Genomic DNA, 22660 nt, shown 5'->3' on the forward strand with positions numbered 1-22660 from the left:
TCATTTATCTTTGATAGGCCGTTGTAAATATGGGTATCCGACTTGCACGCGAATGCAGCATTATATCCTAGCTAATGTTTCTTTCCAGTCTCGTCACAGCTTTGTTTGCACAATAAGAAACTTGACTAACGTTTTAAGCGTTAACTAACCAAGCACATGCCGTTAATCACATTGAATGCCAATTTTAACATAGAAAAGAAAAAAGAAAAAAAAAGTGGAAAAAAAAAAACTTGCAAAAAATACAATCCTCTCTTTCATCGGAATAAAAACAGTTCAGACTAACCCCTTAGCTTTTCTTCTGGTCTCACGTTTGTACGTTCCTTCGAGCTTTTGGCTTTAATTCCTGGATCGTTTTTTTGTTTTTGGAGGGGGGGAGGGGGGTCATTTTGGTCGGTGGGCGGGGAGTGTTTAGGTTTTCTTGTATTGTTTTTTCAGCGGTGTCGGGATCGGTGCTTGGAAAAACCAAAACCTTTATCTTTTTAGCCCAGTTCCAGAGAGAGAACAGATAGCCCTGTCTGTGCTTGGAAATACAGTTACTATTATGTGAATGAAATGTTGTACAAATCAGTGTCTGAAAATAATGATAATTCTGAAATTTTTAAGTTAAGCGTTTTATTTCACCTGCCATGAATTAACGTAGTCGCATGCTGTAGAATTTGCTTAAACAGGAGCTGACGTCTTTAGGCCCACTTACCTCCACCGGGACGACGAAACCGATATGAAACTGAGAAATTTTGACCATTGAAGTTTGAGACATGCTGTGCATACATCCTTTACTTTTACTGGCGAAGCTATGCACCTGTGTGAGAAACTGTGAGGGAGAAATGACATAGGCCTATATTTCCTGCAGATGGCCTGTAAATCATGGCCATGCTTCCTGAAATTGTCTCGAATTAAAAAGCGACGGTTGCGAAATGTCCTGTTTGAGAAAAACCTTTGCGTGAGTTTTCTAAATCAAAACGTTCGATCTGAGAATCGCGAGAAACCCTTTTGGCTTTTCTTTAAACGTTTTGAAGTGGCATCTGACATGGCAGAGTCTTCTGTTCTTTTTCCACTGTAAACAGATGCACTTTCTTTAATAGTTGTGACTTTTTTTAATGGTTTTTTTTTCTTTCTCTGCGATAATGTACAATAATTGTGATGTATTTGTGTGTGCTGCCACCAGTAAAGATTAATTGCAGTTCAATTAAAATGGATTCCCCTTATTTTCTCTCTCCATTTAATAACTGTAGATCTCAGCACTCCCTATCTCACCTTTTGTATTTAAGTTCAGTCTGTCGGTGTACCACAGAAAGCTGGATGCAAAATAGATACTATATTAAAATGTACTGTTATTTAAGATGTAATAAAACAAGTTTGCGATGTCTCTGATGTGCTGATGTTTTGCAATAGAGTTTGCCGCAGCAGAAAGTAACCGTAGTAAAATAGCTTTTTTTAAGGTCCGTTCTGATGTTTTTATCAGCTGTTTGGACTCGTTCTGGCGGCACCCATTCGCTGCAGAGGATGCATTGCTAAACAAAAGATGTAATGCTAAATTTGTCCAAATCTGTTGTGATGAACAAACAAACTCATCTGCATCTTGGATGTCCTGAGGGTGAGTAAATTTTTATCAAAATGTTTTTTTTTTTTTTTTAAGGATTCTATTCTTTTAAAGGAAATTGAAAAGTTTATTTCTTCTGTGGAACAGCAAATGAGATGCTTTGAAGATAGTTTGTGTCCAAATAACATTGGATTCCATTATCTTTCATTGAACGGATTTAAAATAATTTAAAAAAATTATGTTCTTCAGAAGAAAGTCTTACAGATTTTCAACTATATGAGGGAGAATCTGTATTTTTGATGGAACTGTCCCTTTAAGGGTGCAGGTATTGCTCTGAAATCAATAAAACATAATGGACTTCATTTAAAAACAATTGCTAATTTTGCATGCGAATGTGTCTTTGAACATGTAGGCTATCTACAACAATGCATTCTTTGTGGAGTTGTACAAGTGGCTCAGTGTTACCACTTATTATGCAATAGTCAGCAGTTATCTTCAGGAAAAGCAGACAAGCATAATAAAACCTTATTTTTTATTTATTTATTTATTTTAGGTACGCCTGCTTGTTAATACAATCTAACGAGCCAATCATGAACCAGCAACTCGGTGCATAAGAGCATGTTGAAATTGTACAGAAGTTCAGCTGTTCTAGAAACCGAGCATCAGAATTGCTAAGAAACATGGTGTTATTGCAAACATGAATATGTAGTCAAAAACAAGATGCTATCATGCCTCTTATGTGTCTCTAGGCAAGATATCCAGTGCTTTCATGCTTTATTGATGCATGTTAATAAATGGTTTTCAATGCAATATTCTTTGGTGGTCGAGAATGTTTAGATGAGAACACGTGCCTCAATAATAACTGTCAGATGTGATCTCTTTCTTGTGTGTTGTTTTTCCTCCTTTTCTCCAAAGGAAATGATTTTGGGCCAATTATACCTTATCTGACAGACCTATTGGTGTTTCTTGGGAAAAGTATGCATGCTAAGCCACATGTATGGAAGATGCCTCAGTTTGGCAGTGTCTTTCTTTAGAAACAAACCAGTTTCTGAGACAAAATATCACTCTTGATTATGTTGTTAGAAATCAGATACCAGCTAATTACTTCCCATATGCATTTACTAAAATAGACCACTTTATTTAAAAGCAAATTAGGACACAGAATGCTTTACTCTTTGTTAAAGGTTTCAAATGGTCTCAAATTGTAGAATTCAGATTCTTAGTGAATTTCTGTGACTCTGGCAGAGGAAATGTTTATAACGAAGTATAGCTTTTAAAACCTAGCAAGTAGGAGACCGTATATATTGCAGTATACTAATATTCTCATGCTGTATAGTTCAAACAGTAGTCAAGACCAATCATTTGGTTTTTGTGAGTTTATTAAAACGGACTTCATGAACAACCCTCTTCACATAGTGCTTTACAAACAAAATTTTACTTGCAGCTTGGCAACAAAAAGTCCATCGTATAAAATTAAATGTTAAGAATGTCAATAAGACACAAAAGTAGTAAAGCTTTGCAGGATCCCTTCGTGAATGCATTGATCATACTGGTCCTATGCAATGAGAAAGCAAAATGTTTTTTGCAAATCCGCAGATATAATTTTTAACAATTTGCCTCTAATATATAATGCATACTTAAAGACTGATTAACCTTATCTTGGTATTTAGAAGCAATCAGTGAAACCACACTCTTCCCGTCTTCAATCACATTACCTAGAGCTGCAGCCATCATACGTTCCACTGAATTTCCTCTCAATGGAGAAACAGATGATGGTCTTTTATGTAGGCCCAGTTGTTGTTGTTTTTTGGAATAGCATGTTTCTTTGAAGTTTTGAAATTCTAATTTTCGGAATTTATATGATCCAGTGATCTAAATGAACGCAATGAATCATTTCTGATAAATGCCGATGAATGTTTCAGTGGTGCGATCAGCAGAACAAGCTGCTTTGAAAACACCTTCTGCTTGCCTGGACACTTGACTAAAAGTGCAACTTGCAATAATCTGTTCAAATGTGTAGCTTAGGGAAGTTCATAAACGAATCAACTGTTGTCATACATTAAATAAAAATGAAATAAAAACACATTTTAGTCTTGGAAGAATATGATGGGAGATGTCTAAAATTTGTAAAGGTTCTTAAATCTATGCCATTTTTGAGATTTCTTCTGAAACTAGAAAACATTTAACCTCATTGCTGTCTAGGGAATCATTTCTGAGATTCAGATACTGACAAGATTCCATTTGTGACTTTTATTTCCTGTAGGGAACAATGATTTTTGTGTCTTACAACAATGTCCTCTAGTAACAACAAAACATATCTTCTTGAATAAACTTGAGTAAAACTATATATGCACTCTTAAATACAGAGTTTCTTTCTTTTATTACCATGTTTTATTGTGTTTATACAGTTCTGTGTTTTACCAGAGTGAGCGTGCAAAACTACAATGTTTTATTAATTATTTGTTAACTCTTTTAATCCTCATTTTAGGTATTTATTCTAAAGAAAGGGTTAATTCTATTGAAAAAAGAACAAGAAAAATATGTATGTAAGGTAGGGAGCAACATTTGAGGTGTTGTGTAACTTGTGAGAGATGAGGAAGGTTTGTTATGAGTGTTTTTCCCGATTAATCCTATTTCTCTAATGTATTTTACTATAGCACCATATTTTACATTGTTCTGCATGCTCTTTCAAAAGGCTTGCCAAATTAAATTATTCAACAACCATGTTTCTTAATGAGGTTTATCCTTTCCTTTTCAGATTTTTGACATTCTATTAAAACATGCTCTATTATTTCTGTCTGATTACAATAAATACATTAACCTTTTTCATGTTTTCCTATAATAAACGGAGAGTGATTTAATCTAGTATGCCATATTTGGATGCAAGAAATAATTGTTTCTTCTTTCCTTTTCCTAAAAACACTTTTTCCATTTCCTACTTGCTGTTGAATATTAAACATATGTCTGCTGTTTCTTACATGGCCGTCCAGCACGTTTAGATAGAAAAACAATGTAAAAGTAGCAACAAAAAAAGAATAAAAAACAATGGAAAAGTAGCACAACAGAATGGCAAAATGAGCTCTGTGTGAAACTGAAAAGTCTTATAAGATGTCTTCTATTTTGTTTACTTAACCTGTTTTTATTAAACGATCTCAGAAGCCAATTTCGGTATTGTAGTGTGCTGTGATTCTCATTGCGATCCCTTGGGTTGCTATCACAGGCATTTATGGTTCTACGAAGAACATTTGGTGTTAATAATATTATTAAAACGTTCTAAACACCAAGAAAAAAAAATTCTATGAAGAACGGTTTACTAAAAGGTTTTTTGGGAAACCCAAATGGTTATTAAATGGCAATGCTGTAAACCCACATTATTTTTAAGTGTGTACCCGGATGAATCTTGCAAGAACATGTCCAGAATGCGGTTTTCTTGGGAGAAAAGCATTTGCCAAAATCTAAATCTCTGCACAAATCTAAATGAGGTTGTGTAAGATTCACCCACATTTTATCTAAAGCACAGAATCTTTTACATCTAAGTCTTTCAGTTGAGAACTTAAAAAAAAAAAAATGGAAATGGAAAACCGACAGTAGTTTCACTTTTTCAAGACAACAAAGACATCTATTTTATATACTTTGATTTCTTCCTCTTCATCAAGTGCAACTATCTTTTACTACTGCAAATCATCACAGGCTTGCTTTTCTTCAGGGTCAGACAGTTTGCGTTGCTTGTCAGACTTGCACCCATCAGAATTATTTTCATTTATGACTTGGCAGGAGCAGGGCAGACAGTCTTGGTGTACAAAAGTGAAGCCTTGGCGCCTTGACTTCTGCGAGCTGCTTCGACGTCGGAAAGACGGATAAACACCACTATTGCTGAATGAACCTAAACTCCTTCGATCTGACACTCTACGGATGGCCGTGCGGAAAGTCTCTCCAGCAAAGTAGTACAACAAGGGGTTGAAGCAACTGTTGGACGTCGCCAAGCACAACGAGATGACCAGAACTTTCACCAGGAACTCAAGGACCGGGCAGCTCTGATTTAAAACCTTGGCATAAAGATGGACCGTGCGAGCGACGTGATATGGTAGGAAACACAGCAGGAATGTGCTCAGGACAACGGCGATCAAATACACAGATCGCCTGCGGGTGTTTCCTCTTCGGTTACCAATTTTTCGTCCTTTGAGTTTGCAAATGATGCATCCGTAGCAGACCAGTATTATAATGAACGGAATGACGAATCCAAACGAAACCCCCACGAAATTCAAGCTGTGTATGAGATTCCATGACTTGTTGTTCCCTGGTTCAAAGCAACGCGTCTTGTTATGCCGCTCTATAGTTCCTGTCATGAGGAATGGTATTGACGAGCAGGCCACAAAAACCCAGATCGCAAAGCATGATATTCTGGCTCTCAGCACCGTAACCAGGGACTTGTTGCGAATGGGGTGAACTACGGCGATGTAGCGTAGCACGCTGAGACCTGTAAGAAACAATACACTTGTGTACAGGTTGACGTAAAAAGAAAATACACACAAGCGACAAAACCAGTCAGGAAAGTCCCACTGACCACCCCTAAAATAGTAGACCAGACGGAAGGGCAATGTCAAGGAGAAGCCGACATCTGAAATAGCCATGTTAGTCATAAATACGGTGTTGGCCGTCTTCTTAGGAGTGAGACGCAGGAACACAAACAAAGCCACAGAGTTGCTGATAAATCCAATAGGGAAGACGACACAGTATGTGACTTTGTACGCCAAATATTTGAAATCTTCACTTTCCTCACAAGTCATGTTAGGTTGTTGGGTGACGTTGAGCCAAGATGGAGTTACCGATGTAATCACAGGAGCTGGAGGCAAAAAGAATAACAATTAGACATGAAACATTTGTGTTGCCATTAGAAAAGCCGCAGTCATAACACGCTTTAAGCATGAAAAATAACTTCATACTTTGCTACAACAAGATGTCATGTGTTTATGGTTTTCTCATAAAACACAGTAGTAAAAAAAATCAATTTGAAATGTTCATATTTCCTTCTGCAAATGTTATCGTGCCAATTAGTCAATCTGTCAATTATTTCTAATCTTGTACATTTTTTAAAGCAGTTATATATATAATAGAGTTTATATTATTTTGTATGTAACAATTTAGTATTTAAATATAAAAAAATCTATATGCTGAATAAGTGAACTGCAAAAAGGGGGTTAAAATTATTACGATTATTATCATTTGAATTAAGGAAATGTAATACTTTATATTTGTGTCTCTATAATTGGCTCATGTTTTTTTTTTTCATCTACTCAAATATTATTTTAGCAAGAAGGCTGTTGTTTCCAGTCGTCCCAATCCATAGTTCATATGCAAAACATATGCAAAAGAATTTTCAGAGAGTGAAATGAAAACAGTTGCACATGAACAATATTCAAACGACGGCTGTAAATATACACCTGCAAAACAAAACATGGCCTGTTATTCGGCTCTTAGAAAGACTTTGTTAATTATTAATGTGACTAACGAACAAATTCTCTGTAAGTAACTTAACTGGTGTGGTTATGCTTCTGAAATAATGAATGTAGTGGGTAATAAAGTAAGGCTGTTCTTCACTGGAATAACTAACAGAACAACTCTAACGAGTTTCCCAACGAGTCTTGCACTACAACTACCTTAAGGTATCAGCATATTTTTCAAAACATTCCAAAATGGTACAGAAATGGTAAAAATAGTTGATATTTTTAATTTATACCATGATACTGAAAAAAAAGTATTTAAGGTTCTTCTAAGAATAGCCTACTGTGGTACTAGTGGAAATCCAAAATAAAGTTTTTGGTCACCAAATTTGAGCATATTGATGTCAAAGACGTAGGCTACCCCAGTAAAATAAATAAATAAATATAACTGAACGCACCATTGAAATACCCTGCAAATATTGTAAATTAATTTCAGAACTATTAAATCACACCCTCACTGTACCTTAATATTATTAAAATGAATATCAAAATGCGTGTGAGACTCTAGCTGGAGTTTTCCTCACCTGTCATTCTCTCTTGACCATCCTCCTCCTCATCATCAGCGGACTGATGAATCCGGATGCGTTCAAACTACTAGAGACTATGAGAGCGTTATTTAACAAAATGTCAAAATGTTCCTCTCTCGGCAGTTTCAAGTGTCTGCTTCCTTTATCATGGTCTTGAAGAGTGCTTCCTCTGTAGCCTACCTCGGTGTCCCATCTTTGCTTCCAACACGCAAAGTGCACCGAACTCTCCCAATAGTAGAGAAAAGTTACGTCCGAATCTTTTATAGAATCGTTTGCTTTCAATGATTCACACGAACCGATTCGCACAACATTTTATTCGTCTCCAGAGATGCAATAACTACACGGTATATTTAAAAAAGAGATCGGTAAACAGCATATTTTCGCTAACATAAAAATTAACGGAAATTTGTAAACCTACTTCTGATTTAAACGAATACGCGAAATGTTTTATGGGGCACATATATTGAACGAAACGAGTCGATTCAACTTCCCAAAGATTTCAAGACAAACCACACCTTCAGGGTTTTTTCTTTTTTTTTCTTCTTCTTCTTTTTTTCTGTGGGTAGTTTCTCTGAGTAGGTGTAATAGCTTTCTATACGTAATTGATGTGAATTGCTTAATTCTCTTAACTTAATTCTTTTCCATAATATATGTTTAATAACGGTCTACTATGTTTTTTAATAAACTTATAAAACAAGAAAAATATATATGTATTAATAATAAGATTAAAAATATAAAATAAAATCACCATGATACATACTTTAAGGATTTCATTCAGTCAAACTGTTATTCTCTAACCACAGCTGGACATTAGAGGAAGAGCGGCTTTAAGAAAATAAACTACATTTCCCATCATGCAACAGCAACAACACGCCATCTCACCTAAAAGCATTCTGGGAAGGAGAAGCTTGTAGACCATTTTAAGCTGCAGATGACATCGAGTGACCTGAAGGAGAGTTTGTTCTGTCGTCGAGAAGGGATCTGTCAGCAGCCGTTAAATTTCTCAGTATATATGAGAAATATTTAATTTCAACGCTTCTTTGAAATATATCTGGTAAGTTTTCGTCGTTTGGTGCGTGTTTTGCGCCTTTTTCCAACGACATTTCGACGACAAGGTCTCCATTTTGAAGCGTCTTCCTGTAACGTAGCTCACTGAACTTCTCAGACAACGAAAAAAAAGAGACCACACCAACAAAACATATTATGATTCTACTACTATACGTTTTTTTTTTTAGACATGTCGCCAAGGAAATGTCATATATCTTTTATGGGTATTCTGGTAACTTACGTAACGTTACATTGATATGAACTTTACCAAGTAAATAACGTTACTGCGCCATTGAAATGCATTCAACTTGTATAAATATCATAGTATTTTCTTTTACAAAAGTTTTGTGATCTTATCAAATAGTAAAACCATGGTAATTTGATATGTAACTTACCGTGGAATTTATTGACCGTGTATTTGCATTTTAAACTAAGAAGCAAGTTCGTCACTCCAGCACAAGGCTTTATAATGTCATATGTGCAACGAACTAATATTTTTATATGTCGATTTATTTTATGTTTGTTCTATATTCAATGTATATATTAACTAATATATATTTTTTAACAGGCCTTAAATTGAAAAACAAAGATGGGTGCAGATAAACGGTGAGCGTTTTATGATTTATGAAGGTTTTACTTCAACAGATTTTCTGTAATCTAATTTATATGTTTAACATCCTGGTAATGTTCATTGCTTATTGTTTTAACTAGGATTAGCCGTACGGAACGCAGCGGCAGGTACGGCTCTGATCAGTATCGTGATGATGACCGTAGGGACCGGCGAGATCGTGATGACCGCGGATACGACTCGCATCGCTGGAGTGACGACCGCAGAAGTGACCGCTACGATGGTGAACGAAGTGACCGAGGAGATCGATACTGGAGCAGAGACAGTCCTGAGGTGAGGACTACAGTGACATGCAAAAAATTATGAGAAAAATCTTTTTTAAGGTCCTGCAGATTCTTCAGTTTTCCAGCATCTTTGCATATTTTAACCCTTTCCAGCAGTGACTATGATTTTGAGATCCATTTTTTTTTTTTACACTGAGGACAATTGAGGCACTCAAACACAACTATTAAAAAAGGTTCAAACATTCACTGATGCTCCAACAGTCACTGCTGGAAAGGGTTCAAATATGCATAGATGCTGGGAAAATGAAGAATCTGCAGGACCTTAATGATTTTTCTGAAGAACAGTTCTCAGTTTAACTGTTCAGAACAAGCAAGGGACTCATGCACAATATGGGTGTAACGGTACGTGTATTCGTACCGGACCGTTTCGGTACAGGGCTTTCGGTACGGTGCACGTGTGTACCGAATGCAATATTTTGTATGTGGAACATAGGTACATTTTCGTGTTTCCAAAGGAACATTAAGTGGTGGAAGTCTCCGCGTTCAGCGCAAATCCTGCCCTGCAGCTGATTCTAATAACCCGTTTAACACCGCAAGCGTGAGCGGCGTGTGAGCAGCACATATTTTTCCCGGCATCAATGTTAATCAATGAGTGCTTTCTCACCGGGAGCAGGAGCCGCGTGTGAACAGCAGTGCAGTGGGGGTGTCGGCTTCCGGTCTATTTTTGCTGTGCTGCTCACGCTCAATTAAAGTGAAAGCACACTTTTGATGGACAAAATAAATATGACTTAACACAAAACGTGTTAAAAATGCACAGAATAAGAATGTCAAGAGGCCGCCAACAGACCAGGCTATTGTCTTCACGACAACAATATCTATACTTCATGTTGAGCATAAATATAAAGCCTACTGATAAAGGACACCATCAACAGTATTGACGGCAAAATAGACAATGTTTGACAGGTGCAATATGCAGTGTGTCACAGGCCTAAGGTTTTCAATAGGCATCACGCGAGTGTGAACATCACTACAACTAGGAAAAAAAACGATTGTAATTCAAATGCAGCTCCCGTCAGCATTTAAACAGACCTTTGCTGTTAATTCTTATCGATCCAACGCAATAACGAAATCTGAGCAGGTCTGACAACTGATTGGTACCATGAACAAAACTGTTGATGCTGCATTTTACACTTTGGAAAAGTTATATTTTTTAATTATGAGCAGGCCTACATGCTGGGATTGGTAATGCTGCACAGTAATCATAGTTATTTATATTTTTCATTATATTTTATTATATGATATTGGTTTGATACTGAGAGTCTTTGTTTAGTGGAGAACTTTGCAGCAGTATTTTATTTCTTATTCTTTTTTTATTTTATATACATCTTATTAAAAAGTATAAAATAAAAAGTGTAAACAAATTGTAAAAAAAAAAGTTTACAGTAATAAAGAACCTGCAGTTTAATGTTTGCATTTCTTTCCCTTACTGTACCGAAAATGAACCGAACCGTGACTTTAAAACCAAGGTACGTACTAAACCGTGATTTTTTTTTTTTTTTTTGCGTACCGTTACACCCCTAATGCACAACCATCACAAAACAGAAAGACAGTCATGGATCATCCGGGTAACCACACACAGTATTAAGAACCTAGAGTTTCCAAACTTTGGAATCGGGTTATTTTAATAATTTCAGCAATTTGTTTGTGTTGAGCACTAAATATAAACATCTTTTATGTACAATATCTTACTCAGGACAGTACTAAATAAGAAATAACATTCATTTATATATCTCTTATTTTGTTAAAATTATTCACATTTTCACAGATTCTGCAAGGGGTTCCCAAACTTTTGCATGCCACTGTACCAATATATGTGTTTGTTGTCTTTTTATATCAAATATCTTTTGATATGAGAATGATGTTAACTTTACCAAATCTCACTGGTGTTACAGCGAGGAAGGAAGCGGCGCAGCAGTGATGGATCTGATGATGGACACCATTCGGATGGTGATTACTCTGAACATGATTACAGAGGAGACCCGGCTGACGAGAAGGAGAGCAAGACCATCATGCTCCGGGGTCTGCCCATGAACACTTTAGAAGCAGATGTAAGTTGTAACCATTTATAAAACACCCAAAAGCAGTGTTTTATATGGTTTCCACAGTATTGGAAAACCTGAATATATCAGAGAGTTTTCTGAAATTGCATGGAAATTTCTATAAACATAATTATGAATAATAAATGTAACGCACATTTCAGAACTAGAATAAAATCTATATCATGGACATTTTTGCACTTAATAATAACAACAGTAACAAACATTTGAAAAAATATTTCCAGGCCCAAAATAAATAAATAAAAATCTTAGGGAATTTTAGGCTGTGAATAAAATTTAATAGTAATAAATTTAGTAAGTATTCCAGGCATGGAATCCTAAAAATAGTATCATGGAAATTTCAGAATTATTATGATTAATAATAATAATAAAAAATCCAGGCCCAGAATTAATAATAATAACAAATTAATTCAGTAAATATTCAAGGCATGCAGTCAGTAAATTGAAAATAAAATAATAATCATCTTAATAAATACATTACAAATAAAATCTGGCTTGGTTTTAGCAAACTTGATCTGACTTTTCCTTGTAATCCACAGATTCGAGCGGCCATTGAGCATCTGGAGGGTCCAAAGCCAATGGACGTGAGGCTGATGAAAAAGAGAACAGGTGAGACTGATGTACCGCGGATCCTTCCTCTCCCAAACAAACCTGTGTCCACTGGGCCAACCTGCTTCCGCTCAAGCGCCTTTTGCCATAGCAACATGTTAAATGTCAAGGTTTACTCTTTCAGACTGCGGAGTTAAAAAAAAAAAAAAAAAGGTTGCACATTTCATGTTTGGAGGTAAGTTTTGTGTGGATCGAAATTGGCACAGTTTTATGCCAATTGAAGTTACATGAACATAGATGCAGTCATGTAGCTTCTTTATCTTGAAGTACAATTATATTAAAGATCATCCAAAAGTCGATCTGATGGCAGCATCTGTCTTATAAATATTATTTGCTTGTTAATACTAGCTATGTTTATGACTGTTTGCTTGGTTTTGATTATTGAGTCAACGTGTTAGAACAGCTATAATATTATTAGCTGCTGTTGCTATGGTAAAAGCTTCCAGGCGACCCCCCCCCTACATCTCTTTGGCCTCTCCGGGTCAAGGGGGTCACGAAGCAGTTTGTGACAGAGTTTGAATGTTGTACCACTGAACCATATAAACTAACACGCCTCCCGTCTGTATATCTGAATGCCTCTCTAGGTATAAGCCGAGGTTTCGCCTTCGTGGAGTTTTATCACTTGCAAGATGCTACCCGATGGATGGAGACCAATCAGGTTGCTTCCTAATCACCAAGTCTAGCTTTTGCCCTGGGGAATAATGCTAATTAAGTAGAAAAATATAAATGGAAGGAAAACAAAAAACAAAGTTGCTGCCCCAGCAGACTATATGGACACAAATGGACCAAAGCCGCTGTTTTTGAAGGCAAGGTGTGACCAAAACATAGAAGAGCCATTTGATGGATGCTCTGGCTTCATGTTATTAACTTTACCAGAACTCTGTTTGTTAGCACGGGTAAAATAATCACTGATTTTATAAAAGGGAAGTACATAATACAGTTCAGGTGTGACTTGATTGACTCAAATGGGGTTTAAGCCACAATTTTTTGTCATCACACTCTAAAAATGTTTTTTGTTTGTTTTTTCATTAAATGATGTTAAGTTTCAAGGCTTGAAGTAGAAGTGTTGGTGCTGTATTGAACATCACATTTCATGGAAATCACTATTCAAATATACAAACAGTTTTTAATTGTAATTAGTAGTTTTGTGCAGAGAAAGTAAATGTGGTAAGCCTATGCTTCGTCTTGAAAGTCCCCCCACACGCCGTTTAAGAAAGGAGTGCCTTTTTTTTTTTTTTTTTTTTAACACTCTGTTCCGGCCCCATCCGGACACTCGGGTCCCAAACACACACCATCTTACACATAAACCCTCCCGGGCGATCCTCACCCTAAACCCTCGTGGCTAATGTGGTTGTTCTTGGGCTGAGATTTAACCTTCGTAAGAGAGGAAATAACCAAACCCTTTCTTCCTTTTCCAGAAACTGCTGTCCATTCAAGGCAAGACTGTTGCCATGCACTACAGCAACAACCGTCACAAGTTTGAGGACTGGCTCTGCAACTCAGTAAGTTTCATGGGCTTCCCAAGATTTTGAACTGCATTTACAGTACCAGTTTCATATTCTGAAATTTCATTCTAAGATATTTTTTAAATTGTTTCGGCGGAATAACCAAGAGGTTCTGGTTCAGCGTTTTTTGTTTTTGGATAAAACCCCGCCAACAAAAACTAATACTTTTATTACTCAAGGTTGCATTAAATTGATCAAAAGCTACAGTAAAGATACTTACTATTTTAAGAAGGATTTCTATTTTAAATCAATCAACTTTGAAAGTATCCTAAAAATGTATTATGTAAATGATGGGATACTGTAGAAAAATAAATGACTCCTCTAAGGTCTTAGAAATGTTGTCTAAACATCCCTAGCTAAGCTTTGTTTTGGAAAAATAGTTAATATATGAAGCATCTCAGTTTTTCAAATGGTCCACTTGGTGGATGTCCATCACGGTGAGTGTTCAAGCCACTCTAGTGTGCTTGTTACCTGGTGCCCCATAGCAGAAGTGTCAATTAAAACACTATGACCGGTTGCTTTCAGTGTGGCCTGTACAATTTCCGGAGGAGGCTGAAGTGCTTCAGGTGTGGCGCAGCTAAAGCGGGTAAGTAGCTCCCTGAACAGGAAACCGCTGTGTGCAACCATCTGGATGGTCCAGTCAAACACAGTCATGTCTTTGGAGCATTTTTTTTTTTTTTTTTTAACTAATGAGTTCTTTATTGGGGGTGTTATCATGGTACCAAATGACTCTGTGTTCCAAACTAATATATAACAGTAATTGTTTTTATCACTCAGCTGGTAGCTGGTATTTTCTTTTTCTATAGCTGGTAACTTATGGCTCCACTTAATGTTTTATATGCTTGCTAGTAAAATCAGGGATTAAAAGGTATAAGAATTCATATTATTAGTTTATAATACCTGCCTACATAATGCCAATATTTTAAAAACAAAACACTCGTTTTGACTGAGGACGGTCTCTGGGATTGTAGGGATTATGTATAATGTTGTTTGATCAGGTTTCTGTGTTTAAAGAAACTCAGTGTGCTTTTATTCTTTGTGCTTATTTTTAGATGCTGAGTCCAGCAGCACCAAAGGAACCACAGACGCCCAACCCAGCGGAGATTATTATGGCGATAGTAAGAACTTTTCCATAAATATCACCTCTGAATTAGGGATGCACCAAGAAATATTATCTAAAAGTCAATTGCATATAATTTGGTACCAAAATGATCTAGTGTAGGCTGATATTTGAATGCAAATGTTGGCTGATACAGGTATGACCTGTAGTGTGATGTGCTGTTCTTGTTTTGCATTGACGCTGATATGTTTGCATGTTTTGACAGCCATCATCCTGAGAAACATCGCCCCTCATTCCACGGTTGAAGCCATTCTGACGGCACTCGCCCCCTACGCCAACCTCTCGCCCGGCAACATCCGCCTAATTAAAGACAAACAAACGGGCCAGAACAGAGGGTTTGCCTTCGTCCAACTTGCCTCTCCTTTGGTATGTTTTATCCCTTCCTCAGTCTATACAAATCTTTTTTGTTCCAAAGATTATCTTAAACAAATAGAGAGAGTAGTGTTGTAACGGTACCAAAATGTCAGTATCGGGTACCAAAAATCCACATACCTCAGTACCAAAGCAAAACACAAAACATGCTAATTAAAAATGTCTATGCTTTTTATTTAATTTTAAAGGGCTTTTGAATTATGAACCATATGTACATTCTCTTAACGCGAATTAGCGTCAATTTCGTGTTTACAGTGTCTAGATTGCCACTTGAACATTTTGAATGCATTTGCGCATCTAGAGCAAAATAGACGCGTGTACAAAGCAAAAGTTTGAAGCGAAATTGACGCGTGTCTGAGGCGAAATCCGCTTCTTGTGGGAGGGGCAAGTGCTTGTCTGTTTGCAAGATGGCTGATGTTGATCAAGCATTCGGGGCTTTTCCACTTTTTCCTGCACACGTCCTCTGAATAAACACATTATCTTGTTAGCGAAAAGTAGCTGTAGGCTATATTAGAGGGGAAATAGTTGTAAAAAACAGTGGGAAGGCCGCGAGTTGAAAAACGTGTATGTGACTCAAAACTTCAATGTGTAATTACAAAACACACTCTTCCAAGCAAGGTCCTTTTTTATTCCTGAAATATGAACTTGTGTGTGATACTTGTCATAAAGCTCCGGTTGAGTGCTCACTGACAACATCAGTCATTCCTCCATGCTGAATGATTGACTCCTGAGCAGGCTCCTGATTGGTTAACGTGGCATGAATTGATGGCAATTTTTCAACTTGTGCGGCAGTAGCGAATTGGCATCAAACACAAATGCACAAAAGCACCATTTGTGCCAGACACTCAATTCACGTCATTCGCGCAAACGAGGCAAATTCGCGTCTGCCACGCTAAACGCCTCATTTGTACATCAAGAACCGGGTACTCTGTACCACTGGTACAAAAAAAAAAAAAAAAAACTGGTACCATAACGGTTTCATTTTTTTTTTTACCAACTTAGTACCCAAGTACCAGGTCTTTTGACAACATCAAGAGAAAGAATGATCTTGTAAGGGGAAACCAGTGTACATGATTAATGATCAATAATATTAAACCTGCATGTACTTTTGTACTGTTTAAAGCAGATTTTGATGATGTTTGTGCTTTTGCAGGAAGCGTCACAGCTCCTAACCATCCTTCAGGGATTACAGCCACCTCTCAAGCTGGATGGGAAGACTATTGGGGTCGACTTTGCCAAGAGTGCTCGAAAGTATGCATCTCTCGCTCGTATCCCAATGCGGTTGATTTACTCTGAATAATTTTTCCACTTACTGTAGCTTGATTAATAATTCAGTTTACCGAAATGCCTTTTTGTTTTTCAGGGACCTTTTATTGCCAGATGGAAACCGTGTTAGTGCTTTTTCGGTCGCAAGTACAGCCATTGCAGCTGCTCAGTGGTCCTCCAGTCAGGTATGTACAACTTTATTGTAACCGTGCCTCAATGTTTAAACCTAATTATGCATGCATGAATAGTTTAATTGAATAGATTTCTCTTTGCAGCCTCAGCAGAGTGTGGAGCCAACATCAGAATACAGCTACCTGCAGGAGGGATATGTACCCTATTCACAGGTCAGCTGCGCCATCTATAACGTCACCGCATTTATATAAATCATTTTACTATTGTGTTGAGCTAAGATGGGTTTGTGTTTAGGAGTACCAGGCATACTATCAGCAGCAGGCTGGAGTTGTGGACCCTTCCCAGGCTAACGGCTTACTTGGAGGTAGCATTCGCATGGCATTGTCTATTTATTTTAGTTGGGGAATCGTAGTAGGACTTTGCCAGATCACAACATGTTCTTTTATGAACGTAAAAGCATTTTAAAAAAGTTGAAAACTGGTATGTTTGGATTTGCAGCGGCTCCAGGTGTGAAGGTTCTTCCTGCTGCCACAGGAGTGGTGATCTCTCAGAGTGCGCAGGTCTATCAGCCTCATATCATTGGCCAGCCAGCTGCTCAGGTGACTTTTTATGCTGTGACTTGTTTATTAGATAACTTTTACTATCACTAACTATTATATTCTAGTGCAGTGCTTCTTAACTAGGGACAAGGATGCACTTGAGGGCTTTGTCAAATTTCAAAGTGCTGCAAGATGACTAAAGGTTTCCAAAAAAGACATTGCTTCAACTTTGTTGTTTAAGCATTTGTTTTTCCCAACCTTGAATAAGTTGAAATAATAAAGTCATTTTTAATAATTATTGTAAGTGTGCTACTTGAATGAACCTTGATAATTGATATCTGTGAATGTAAACAGTCTTAAATATCCAGTAATCATGAACCTCATAGCTTACCTTGTGAACTTGGCTGAAAGTAGCTCTATTCCAATATCAGATTTTTCCTAAATGATTTAAATGGGTGAATCCAAAAAAGTTTTTGGGGAAAAAAAACCCCCATTCAATTATTGAAAGTTCTGCAACTTATTAGATGGATTTGTTTGTAATTATTTTAATGTATTGCCACTCCTAGTTTCTGTAAACAAAAATTCGTAGCAAATAAGCAGCTTTGATATTACAGCAGAAGTGCTAGAAAAATCTTTGGGGGTTTGAGAACCACTGTGCTAGTGTAATGATCATTCTAATCTCATTATAACCCTTTTTATTGTCAGGCATTGCAGATGGAAGGCAAAGCTCAGCTCATCACAGCTGCTGCCACCATTTCTGCCTCAGCAACCTCTGCAGTCACAGCTGCGACAAGCAGCACAGCAACAGCTACCTCTCAGGAAAACCAAGCCAGTAAGAGCAGATCATTAAATCCACATCATCAAATCAGAAGTCCTCATGCTACAGGTTTCTGATTCTTTTGCCATCTTATTTCCTCTAGCTATCCCAGACACTTCATCTTATCAGTACGATGAGTCTTCTGGGTATTATTATGACCCCAGCACTGGCCTGTACTATGACCCAAACACCCATGTATGTATGCCATGTGCATTTCGACAAGGCAATACTTTGAGTGTGTGTAGAGGGTTCTAAGTAATATTGTTTTTCTATAGTACTACTACAATTCCCAGACTCAGCAGTATCTGTACTGGGATGGGGAGAAGCAGGCCTATGTGCCAGCAGTGGACGCCAACAACGCGGCTCAAAGTGCTGCTGCCTCCACATCCACTTCTCAGAAGGAGAGCAAAGAGAAGAAAGAGAAACCTAAAAGCAAAACAGCTCAGCAGGTAATAACTATTCAATATGCTTGGAAGCTTTTAAAAGTACTGCTGTGTTCTAAGACTTCATGTTTTGCTTTCTTGTCAATGAAACAGGTAAAAAAAAAAATTAAATGGACTGTAGGGCATTGTCATGTGGCTTAATAGTCAAATCATGATGGTTGTGATTTAACTATATAAGTATTCACTGGCAATTGTAGAATGCTTGTATATTTACATGCATGCAGTTAGGGGTGTGCGATATGACTTTTCATCTCTAAACATCTCTACAATTTCTGAGAACGTAACGTTACACTTGCAGCGTGTACCTTAGAAAGTCTGTCACACAGCGCATGATTACTTGATTAATCTTTCATGTCTAACAGTTGAGAGAAAAACTGATATGTGCCTGTATATTAGATGAGTGAAAGTTTTAAAGGGACAGTAGTAAACATGCTGCCACTTGTCATTAAAGGGATAGTTCACGCAAAAATTTAATTTCTGTTATTTACTCCCTCACATGTTGTCCCAAACCTGTATTAATTTCTTTCTTATGCTGAACACAAAACATATTATTTTAAAGAATGTGGCCAACTTAATTGACTTTGATTAGTATTTAAAAAATGACTATGTAAATTTGTGAGGACCAGCGACTGTTTGCTTACTCATATTCTTCAAATTAATGTTCAACGGAAGAGAAACCAAGCTCACTCAGGTTTAAAACATATGGAGAGTGAGTAAATGAATTAATATGAGTGAACTACAAAACTCGAAGAGAAAAATCATTCACTGCTCTTGACTGAAGAATTTTAATACAGTTGGATTAATAAGAATCAATGTTTAATGTCTATAGTTTTATTTTTATTTGTTAATTCAATTTCTTGAATGCTATGTTAAATACACCTACTTATTTTGTGTTTTTGTAATGCATATCTTTTGTTGTTGTTTTTTTTATAAACGAATATAAAATAATGACAAAGATTTTTATCTTTGCCCACTTTTGGTTTCTTTTTATATTATTTTATTTAATATTTTGTTACAGTGTAAGACTTTGTTTTTAAAATAGAGAAATTAGTTTGTCTGTACTGCCCAGACAGTTTGCAAAATAGTAAAACCAACATGACAAAGAATAGTGATGAAATCATGAATTGTGATATTCCTGTAAAATATCACAAAGCCCCGCCCCTTTGTGCAATTCACGAGTCAGTGTCTTGGCTTCTCAGAGCACCAAACATAAAAGCTGGATTATCTAACATTTGAAACATTGAGAAATGAACACTTAATATTTGTATTGTAATTTTGGGTTTGCATTATAAAATGTTGTACAGTCCAAATAGACTCCATGGGATTTAAATCTAGAAATCAGACAATTGTATTGTATTAGAACACCCTAGCAAGCTTTTAGCATTGCCTTAGCAGCCAGGTACAAAACCCTGTCAACATGCTGGCAGCACTCACATGTTCAGAAGATCTAAATCTAGCTATTTCAGTCCTCTGCTGGTTCTAAAAATATCTTTATTTGTCAGATTGCGAAGGACATGGAGCGCTGGGCCAAGAGTATGAACAAACAGAAAGAAAACTTCAAAGGCAGCTTCCAGCCCATCAGTCAGGAGGAGAGGAAGGAGGCGGCGGCGGCAGATGCTGGATTCACGCTATTTGAGAAGAAGGTATGAAAGCTGAAGACACTTAAATTATCTCTTTTAATGATGATGGTTTTGTCATAATGCATGGTTTGTGTTTTCTTTGCATGTGAGCAGACGGGAGCACTGGAGAGGCTTGTAACGGAGGCATCCAAAGCCACAGAAGAAGAGATCACCTCATCAAAGGTCCCGGATGCACTCTTCACCATTACAAAACATGTCACGTTATGAAGTTGTGTTTGATGATTAGTTGAACTCTCTGTGCTCTGCTGCAGGTTGGGCTGGTGGCGGCGTACAGCGGTGACAGTGAGCCTGAGGAGGTCACGGAGGCTGAAGACCGGGAGGACAAGCTGACCGACTGGAAAAAGATGGCCTGTCTGCTGTGCCGAAGACAGTTCCCCAATAAAGAAGCTTTGATCCGCCATCAACAGCTCTCAGACCTGCACAAGGTAATGAGCCTGTGCTGTTTGAGTTGGTTTACAATCATTGCCATCACTTTTAAACATTTTAAAACCATTTCAACTTCATCTTTAACAAATAAATAGGTTGTTATTAAGTTTCTAAAAGAAGTCTTCTCACCATGGCTGCATTTAGTTGACCAAAACTACAGTAAAAACACTTATATTGTGAAAATTAAAATATTTAAATCGTTTAAATCTGCTTCAAAATGTAATTTATTCCTGTTGCAAAACTGAATTTTCATCATCATTACTCAAGTCTTCTAATTTGCTGATTTGCTGTTCAACAAACATTTTTTATAATTAATATTAAATATAAGAATTGATAATATAATATTAAAAAACTTGTCATTTTTTTGTAAGCATATGAGACTTCTTTCAGGAACATTCAAAATCTTAAACATTCCAAACTTTTGACCGGTAGAGCGTTATTTATTTACATATTTAAATATCTACATCTGTGCATTCTAGCAAAACTTGGAGGTTTTCAGGAGATCCAAACTGAGTGAAGCAGAACTGGAGGAGCTGGAGAGGAAAGAGACAGAGGTGTGAAAACTCATTACAAATTCAGCCACACGTCCTCCTTTTAAAGAGCATTTTCTTAATGTAACTGACACTCCTGTTCCTGTACCTTGTTCTGAACAGATGAAGTACAGAGACAGGGCTGCTGAGAGAAGAGAGAAATATGGTATCCCTGAACCCCCTGTGCCTAAGAAAAGGAAGTTTACCCAGCCAACACCTGTAGTGTAAGTTCAAGTGTTTTTGACGCACAAGTTTATTTCAGTAGAGATGTTCACTAATACAATACAATTGCAGTAGCAATATAACAGTGCATGTTGTGTCATGTGATCTTACAGAAATTACGAACAGCCCACTAAAGATGGTCTGAACAGTGATAATATTGGTAATAAGATGCTGCAGGCCATGGGCTGGAAGGAAGGCAAAGGTCTGGGTCGAAACCAGCAGGGCATCACCGCACCTATTGAGGTACGACGCCTGTTACCATGGTATACCTAGTATTTAGATTAACACACATGGGTCTTGAACAATTAGCATAAATGTGTTTGTCATTGTAGGCGGTGTCTGTTAGTATATGAAAAACACACGTGCATGGACAAGCATCAAAAAATAGTTGCATAGATTTATCAATCTTTTCAGCAGTGTTATTTTAGTATAGAGTTAATATTATAACTTTCATATATAATTTCTATTTTCATTTGATTTTCAATTAGATTTGAAAAGAGTAATTAGATTTTGTTGTTTGACTTGAATATACTAATTAAAATAGTGTTTTTTCACAATGAATGATGCTGTGAGCATTGTGATGAGCTGTGTTGTGACATGCAGTGGGAAAAATGAACTATATATGTATATTTTTGTTTTTGCAACCCAATAATTGTATACAGGTGTTGCAGATGGTTAATTTTGAATGACATGAATCTTTGTCATCTTGTCTGCAGGCTCAGTTGAGAATGAAGGGAGCTGGTCTGGGAACTAAAGGAAGCAACTACAGCCTCTCTGCTTCAGATACTTACAAAGATGCCGTCCGGAAAGCCATGTTTGCACGCTTTACAGAAATGGAATAAGTTAAGATCTGTCATGTCAGTTTGACAAAAAACAAACAAAAAAAGTCTGGATTGTGACTTTGATCGTTTGTGCTGAGGAGCATTGTGTATTTTATTCTGACTTCATCTCAATTAATGAACATGAAATATGTGACTAGAAGAATGTGTACATATGTACAAAGTCCTCGAGAAATGTGAAGAACGTGTTTTTGATTTAGATTTTTATTTGCTTTTTCCAAAATAGATCTTGAACTGTGTAAAGTTTATATATGATCTCATTTTTTGTACATAAGAAAATAAATGAGACTCAACTGAATTTGAATGCTTTCATCTTTTGGGTGTAATGTTCAGAGGATATTGTTTGTTTTTGATAAGTCCATTTACAAGTCAAATCTGAAATGCTATTATGCTGAAAGCTACAAAATTCTCTAGAAAAGACTTTCCTCTTCGAGTTCACCACAACACCTCTACTAAACACATGACAGTGTTTGCTAAATTAATGCTCTGTCATGCTACCAAAAGTTGAGCATTTTTTGCTTTCAAAATGAAGAACTCTGATGTGCCATATACATATATAATTTAGTAGATTCTTTCTATCCAAAGTGACTTGCAGGCAGGCATGGTGCATCTGAAT

The 22660-nt window shown here is 36.8% G+C and overlaps 2 protein-coding genes and 1 long non-coding RNA gene across 3 annotated transcripts; 2 read left to right on the forward strand and 1 right to left on the reverse strand.

The window, feature by feature from the left end:
* Positions 1-386: 386 nt before the first annotated feature.
* On the forward strand, positions 387-4331 carry LOC127959372 (uncharacterized). The gene is made up of 2 exons (XR_008154249.1): positions 387-1594; positions 2094-4331. It is a non-coding gene; the product is annotated as an uncharacterized LOC127959372 (long non-coding RNA).
* On the reverse strand, positions 3917-7993 carry LOC127959370 (cysteinyl leukotriene receptor 2-like). Its single transcript, XM_052558507.1, has 2 exons — positions 7566-7993; positions 3917-6383 (listed from the first exon to the last, which is right to left on the reverse strand). The coding sequence occupies exons 1-2, from the start codon at positions 7570-7572 to the stop codon at positions 5212-5214; spliced, it is 1179 nt and encodes a 392-aa protein (XP_052414467.1). The 5' UTR covers positions 7573-7993; the 3' UTR covers positions 3917-5211.
* A 381-nt stretch (positions 7994-8374) lies between these two features.
* LOC127959404 (RNA-binding protein 5-B) lies at positions 8375-22342 on the forward strand. Its single transcript, XM_052558569.1, has 25 exons — positions 8375-8622; positions 9184-9221; positions 9327-9516; positions 11420-11575; positions 12124-12193; positions 12778-12851; positions 13612-13695; positions 14224-14284; positions 14751-14816; positions 15024-15184; positions 16344-16441; positions 16554-16641; positions 16732-16800; positions 16883-16952; positions 17087-17187; positions 17833-17959; positions 18048-18139; positions 18220-18393; positions 19890-20030; positions 20121-20189; positions 20279-20452; positions 20933-21007; positions 21107-21207; positions 21319-21448; positions 21922-22342. Exons 2-25 carry the CDS (start codon positions 9205-9207, stop codon positions 22045-22047), a joined length of 2514 nt encoding a protein of 837 aa, XP_052414529.1. The 5' UTR covers positions 8375-8622; positions 9184-9204; the 3' UTR covers positions 22048-22342.
* The last annotated feature ends 318 nt before the right edge of the window (positions 22343-22660 follow it).

This window comes from Carassius gibelio, chromosome B6, assembly GCF_023724105.1.
Source record: "Carassius gibelio isolate Cgi1373 ecotype wild population from Czech Republic chromosome B6, carGib1.2-hapl.c, whole genome shotgun sequence".
NCBI classification, from domain to species: domain Eukaryota; kingdom Metazoa; phylum Chordata; class Actinopteri; order Cypriniformes; family Cyprinidae; genus Carassius; species Carassius gibelio.